This window comes from Tenebrio molitor, chromosome 4, assembly GCF_963966145.1.
Source record: "Tenebrio molitor chromosome 4, icTenMoli1.1, whole genome shotgun sequence".
NCBI lineage: Eukaryota > Metazoa > Arthropoda > Insecta > Coleoptera > Tenebrionidae > Tenebrio > Tenebrio molitor.
In genome coordinates, this window is record NC_091049.1 from 17060071 (window position 1) to 17067276 (window position 7206).

At 36.0% G+C, this 7206-nt stretch overlaps 1 protein-coding gene across 1 annotated transcript; it reads right to left on the reverse strand.

The window, feature by feature from the left end:
* Positions 1 to 696: 696 nt before the first annotated feature.
* On the reverse strand, positions 697 to 7156 carry LOC138127486 (uncharacterized). The gene is made up of 2 exons (XM_069043533.1): positions 7019 to 7156; positions 697 to 2052 (listed from the first exon to the last, which is right to left on the reverse strand). Exons 1-2 carry the CDS (start codon positions 7151 to 7153, stop codon positions 1060 to 1062), a joined length of 1128 nt encoding a protein of 375 aa, XP_068899634.1. The 5' UTR covers positions 7154 to 7156; the 3' UTR covers positions 697 to 1059.
* Positions 7157 to 7206: the final 50 nt, after the last annotated feature.

Below are 7206 nucleotides of genomic sequence, written 5' to 3' on the forward strand. Positions count from 1 at the left end.
TTGCCACCCTAGCTTCTGACACATTCGTCTCTATCAGTGAAATATAACATTGGAGCCATAATTTTGAATGTTTAGAATAAAACTTTTATAATTTTTTTTTGTTTGACGATTTATTGACATAATTGGCCCTAATAGACCATTCTAATCTCGGTTGTGAAAATCTGATATTTTCTGTGTTGTGAAAGATTTTGGGTTGCCCTTCCCCTACATCTGGCGCATCTCGGTAGCCACGCCTGTGTACCTCTCGTTGAAATGCACTCTAGCAGCTTATAATCTTCCTTTGATGAAGTCCTCTCTTCGGTGCTAGAGATGTTGTCTTGTCTTCGATACTTAATATTGTACCATAAACAACACGTAGTTTCTTCACTGCTGCTGTAACGTTGTTATTCTGAGGAATCTTGCAAAGTAAAACATGTCTTCAATGCCTTTCAACCATTCCGCAATACTTATGGGACGAGGTAACACTTTAAAATAGCAGGTCCAGTTTTCTCCATTTTTCGTAATTTTCCAGCAACTATGTATGTCAAATTCTGGATAACTAATCTATTAACTTTTTTTATTTTGTTCTTTATTTTTTATCATTCAATTACCTAGTTCTCATTTGTTAACTGCCATTATTATTAATCCATAATTTTTACAGCGCTCTTTAAAAATATTAGCTTTCGTATTTAATTTGTAATTAATAAAGGAGGAGAAGTGGCTTAACGTTTTTATTACAAGTTTTTGTTTTTATATATTTTGACAAACAGAGATATAATATAATATAGTAAGTATGTATAACTACAAGTAGGTATGTATTTCGAAGAATGTAATACTATTTCAATTTTTTTAATTAGGTATGTGGAAATTATACTAACAATAAGATAAACAGCAATCGTTAAAAACTAGGAGTAAGTATAACAAATATTAACAAAATAAATAAAAAAAATCTCTTTCATAATAAATTATACAAACATATCATAAATGTCAACAACTGAACCGTGATTTATCTTATCTATGGCTAGAGAAGCTATTTAAATAATTTTTTGACTTAACATCGCCAATGTTTCCATCGTGTTATTAATGCAATTCCAAAATAACGGCAATATTTTCGTCAGAATCAGAAGGTTTATACTCTAAATTCCACAAGCTGGTGAATATTAGAGATTCTCCTTCCTTCAATTTAACATTAATTTGAGGACATTCTGTCTCACAATTATTTCTTGGTAATAACTTGATAAAATTTGCCCCCATAATCTGGCCAACCACTGCAACTTTGTCAACCAATGCGATCGGTTTGAAATGGGTTGTGTTGTAGTTTTTACTCCACAATAACCAGTTATATTGCACTGGAGACAGTTCCGGCGGTAAAAAAGACGGTCTTGGAGCGAATCCCCTAAACTGTTTCATTCCAAAGTAATCACAGTTTTGAAAATGTAGAAAAAAAATTTCGAACAAATGAGTTTTTTCAATAAGTTTTTTAACTGAAGGTGCGCCATTGTAAACATTGGTAGCTAAATTACAAGGTACAGAGTTTGCGATGTCTGGATTTTGTGAAATATGTTCCATAAAGTTGTCCGACTTTTGCCAACTTTTTTTAATTATTACAGGCGTGTCTACATCTAAGTATCGTTTCATCAAAATGTCTTCTGCGATGCTGTTGTACACATCGATTTGTTGGATGTTCTCGCAGAGGTCGCAGTTGAAGCTGATTTCGGAAAGAGTTGTCGGTGAGATGTATTTGGCAATGAGACACTTCTCGTTTTTCAAATGGGTCCAGTCCCAGTAAGGAAGAATCTTGATTAGAGCGATACGTCCAATAGCTGACAAGTTCCACGAGAATGTTTCATTGTATGTTAACAAATATAAGAGGATGACAAGGATGACTGAACTGAAGACGACAGCTGCTGTTAGTTTGATTTTTTTGGTGTCGGGTCTTAGTGGGGTGAAAATGTGGCGAATTTCTTTGTCCGTATATTTGTTGTCTTTGAGGTACTTGTAAAACTCGTTCAGTTCGTCGTTGAATTGTTGAAATGTGTAAACGGGAGTTGTATTGTGACTTTTCATTTTTATCTGAAACCCAAATATGTATTTCTCAATACCTATGTACAGGGTCATTATAAATGATTGTCCTATCGCAGTAGGCGTTGGTGAAGTGTTGAATGTGCCGCAAGCCTCATAACATGAGTGACACTAGTATCGCCGATAGGTGGTGCTACCGGCGGTAGTGGAAATCTGTCTGCTAGTTTCTCTAACATTGCGAGGCTGGCGGCACATCCAAAATTTGTGTGGGTTTTCAACGCCAACTGCGATGGGATAATGATTTATAGTGATCCTGTAGTTCCCAACATGCTACTTTGATCTGATCCTTATTGTTGGATCGCAATCAACCAAATCTAGAATTTGTTCATCCAGTTTCACAGCACCATCATGCACAAACCGCCCCCTAACCCACCCCTTTGGGCCAAATTGCCCGTTTTCTCTGTCTTCGATCCACATTTGCAAAAACACTACTGTGAGGTTGAAGTCTATTGGAATGTACAGTCGCGGACAGAAAAAAATAGGACAAGTCTTATTAAGAAATTTAGCTAAAATTGAGTTGAGTAGCTTGGGCTTATGATAATAAATAAATAAATATTTTACTAGTAACCATAGAAAGAGTGGGCAGAATTACATTAGTGAAAAAACATTGCCCTACTTTTTTCTGTCCGCGACTGTATATACACTTGATTTCAAAAAAAATAACGTACACCTAAAGCATTGCGCACAGCCACCTATCATGGTACAATCATTCATAATGACCCCGTATTTCCCCATGTAATGTTAATGTTAGCTTTGTTTCCATGACATTTTGAACTTTGAAAATTTTCGAAGGTAGCGTATGAAATTCATGTTGCCTAGAAACAGTTTATACCGGGCCATTTACACTAGGACAATGCTACAAATATCGCTCTCAGCACTTGTACGCTATTTTTGTGAAATCAAGCGTAACTCAGCATAACTTCTGGCAGCTGCCAAAGCATTTTGTTTTGATGCATTTCCCATATATTGGGTTAACTTGATACAACAATTACACGTAAATTGAAGGATTGGTTATCTTTTCATTCCTCCTGTTCTTGAAGGATGAAATTTAGGAAGAGAAATATTTAAAAATATTTATTATTTTATATCTTATCTACCAATGAACGTAAGTACGATGCGATCAACAGTTACTTAGATAAGGGGTGGCTTTGACAGTGTCAGATTTTTCGTATCTTTGCTACCTCAGTTAATAAACATCAAACAAGTGTCATTATGAATCAAATTTTAACGCAAAAAAAGCTTTTACTTTAGAACATAAAAGGTTCATCATTGCTTCGTAATGATGTTTTTAATAATGGATACTGTACATACAGTGCTGTTGCTTGTTTGGCCGAGTTTCGGCAAAAATTTCCAAATTTAAATTGAAACAGGTACAGGTGTCCCAGAACTGGCTCCCCAGAGAAAACAGGCGTGTGCCGACAACAAAAGAGACTCTAAATTGAGTAAAATAAATGTTCTGCTAGCTCAAATTACCGAGTTATCAAGACTTGACAATTGTAAAAGATAATAACTTCGAAGTAAAACAATAAAAATGGAGATTCTAAAAAGAACCATTTATTTAAATAGGTAATAAATAATGTTAAAGCAGATGTTCGAAATGACCACCATTCATTTGTATGCACAATTGTGCTCTACGTAACAAACTTCTTGTAGTAGCGTTAGTTATCATTTCTTCAGTAACTGAAACAAAAGCCTCCTGAATTCGAACTCTCAGATCAGCCTCTGAATTTATGGACCGCCGATAAATCATAGATTTCAAATGACCCCAGAGAAAAAAATCTAGTGGATTCAGATCTGAAAATCGGGCAGGCCAATGATGCGGTGCTCCTCGACCGATCTAGCGCTGTGGATATTGGTTATCCAAAATTTTCCGAACATTTCTGTTAAAATGTTGGAACCAGTCATTTATGCGTTAAGCAAGAGGTACAATTTCAAGTAAATCAGGTAGTTCCGTGCCAATGAACTGAACATATCTTGCAGGGAATTCAAACGGTCCAATCTAGAGCGGGAGATTCGGAATTTTAACGAATGGAAGGATCCACCACACTAACTTATACTTGCCAAACGATCGCTCAATAGCCCAGTCCACAAATTAACAGAAAACCTATGTTGAAAACCTCTGGGAATAATTCTCTTGGATTTTCCTCTGCCCAGAAATGAAGGTTGTCATAATTGGAACAACCTTCCCGGCAAAATAGCGACTCATCAGAAAACAGTATCCGTGACAAGAAGTGTGGATCAGCATCGTTTTGGTTTATTAACCATAGACAAAATTCTCTCCTAATTGGATAATCCTCTGGCAGAAGATGTTGTACTCGTGTATAGTGGTACGAATGCCTCCTATTATCAGCTAGAACTCTCTGCACCGAACTTTTGGATAAACCCATTTCACGATAAACTGTTCGAACACTCTGGATGCCGTCTTCCTCAAAGACATTCAATACGGCTTCGTCGTGCTCGACAGTCCTTACATTTCTTGGAGCACCCCCAACTTTTCTTCGAACTGGCTGCATTTGACCCGTTTCTCGACTCCGAGCGATTAATTTCAGGATTGTTTTATGATCCGGATGATTTTGTCTTTGCGGAAATTGTTCACGGTACAACCTTACTGCTTCACGTGCATTGTTCCCACATCGTGCAAAACTATTAGAATCATATCTACGTACTCAGAGGAAGAATACCTACATGTTAAATGATACACTTGAATTAAATATCGCAGCGAAATTGTATCGTGTGTTCCAATAAAAACTCACTCGCAGTAAGCCATGACTATAGAGATAGATAGACTGGTCATGTCGATTTTAGGATCATTGGAAGTAGTTCATTTGTTACTTACAAATTTTCATCATATTGTGAGTTGTGACAGATAACCTATAAATTTACTTTAGTAGTTCATTTCCATTTCACATCTGGTACTAAGACATACTTCACTTTTGTCATGGCTTGCTGCGAGTGAGTTTTTTGTGGAACACACGATATAACAAATGTCAAACTGACGTAAACAATTATTCTAATAAATGTAGTGGACCAAATACAGTGTGGAATTAAATGATTTACATCTAGTTACCTTCGGAATTTTTGCACATGTAAATTTTCCTGTACCACTCTACTTTTTTTTTCAAAGTGCCGAACTATTACTTCTGTCAATAAATGTCATCAATCGAATTGACAATTGTTACAATTTACTAAATTGAATTAACAAATGTTGGTGGCCACTTTCAACACTAGCTCTGGCTTGCTTTTGTTAGCTCCTTTTTCATTTCAATCTCAACTTTGCATTCATATCATCCCTTCGCAATAAATCACATTTGGAATTTGGATATATATTTTAAGGTTAGGCTTTCTTTTTTTTGTAGAGCGGCATTTCGTATTTTTACAAGGGTAATGCAAAGGTAACTAGATGTAAATCATTTTATTCCACATTGTATAATGGACAGAATTATAGAGGTTTACGGATAAAAAGGAAACCTAGGCAACGCAAAATTGCGATTATTCCACCTTAATGGTGATCAACTCTGATTGGTCAACTTCAGAATGTCCTTTCTCGGTTATCATTTGAGATAGGACTTTTTTTCTTCAAAATACACGTTAATATATTCGCCCTAAGGGTCCCTGTTTTTTCTGGGGAGCCAGTTCTGGGACACCTGTATATGCAACCAGAAATACTTTAATTCATTGCAGAGCATTGCGGACACACGTCGAAAATCTCAACGCCTTCTTTGATCTAAATAATTGTTGATCGCAAGTAGCAGTTGCCATTTACTTAAGCGATTTTTGTTTATTTATTAAACAACCTGTACATGTTTAAAAAAATGGTGGGCGAGTCGCCTACAGGCCTTTAAAAATAAAATTTTTAAAACCTAATTTAATTTACAAAATTTAATTAAAAAACAAAAAAAAACATAAAGAAGGTTACAGTAATGCGTTGTCTTTCTTTCAGCAATAAAAAAAAAAACTTCGGCAAAAAGATTCGAACCCGGAGCCTTCCAGCGAGCCGCTTTAGGGCCATATCTCACTGGGATGCCATGGAAGCGCCGCCAGCAGCATCGCCAGACATAGGTATCACATTAAAAAGCAGAATAACCAACAATAATATTACCAATCTATGAAAAAAAGTCACATACCTACATTTAAAATCACCCGGTACTTACATACAGGATTATACTAAATGATTGTAGTCGAAGTAGGCGTGAAAATTGAGTGCAAAATTTATGGTTGCCGCTCCACATAAATAAACATCAAAATGATGTGAATAAGTGAGTTCACACACGGGAGTTAAATTGGGTGCAAAACAACTCAATATTTTTAAAATTGATTGCAAAACAACTCAATACCTATTTTTGGATTCAATCGTTAATTTAACAAAAATAAATAAAAATCTCATCACCGTACTTTTCAGCTAAAAAATGACAGTGACAGCGACAAAACTTACAGTTCACATGAAAGCGGCAAAAATGTAATAACATGGGCATGGCGCATGGCCTACTTCGATTACAATAATTATTTTAGAAAAACCTGTACCAGACCTGTACTAAGTATTCATGGTCCATTCCAACAAAAAAAATGTTTAATTAATTTGAAAGTTAACTTAGATTAAACAATTTGTTGGAAGTGCAATAGTAACTGAGGAGTGATTCAAGCAAGTCGCTAAATAATTCTTACAATTATTAGATAACCACCGCCAACAACCTATCAACTAACATGTTGGCACAGTTTAAATTTAGCGCGATTGTAATTAAGCCAATAACCTGAAACTTTCATTGTTGTTATTTTGAAGTGTCGCCAATCTAGATTTATTTAATGACTTAATCACGTTAAGTTGGTAACTAATGAATGTGTTATTTATTATTAAATCTGTACCAGTGTTTTCACTGAAAGGGTCGATTATTGATTTGTAATTACTGCGGAGCCAACATTCCAATAATCGTGCAAGCATGCCGACAAGCCACAACCCTACCTGCACAACGTATTCCCGAGTATTCTCCAGATGAATCTTTAAATAGGCCACCGTCGCCAACAGGTTGTTCCTGCTCGTGTTAAGCGCAATCTCCTTATTATTGATTATCCGACCCATCGCCCAATTTGCCGCCATAAACCGAACCCATCGCAAGCGAAAAAAGAAGCAATGACCGCTTCCAGTGGCGC

What these genes read in the sequence shown, in the direction of transcription:
- LOC138127486 (XM_069043533.1), bottom strand. Translation starts at nt 7,153, where the DNA reads ATGGCGGCAAATTGGGCGATGGGTCGGATAATCAATAATAAGGAGATT. An exon ending in CTCGGGAATACGTTGTGCAG is followed by an intron (nt 2,053 to 7,018) that starts GTAGGGTTGTGG and finishes TTTGGGTTTCAG; the next exon opens with ATAAAAATGAAAAGTCACAA.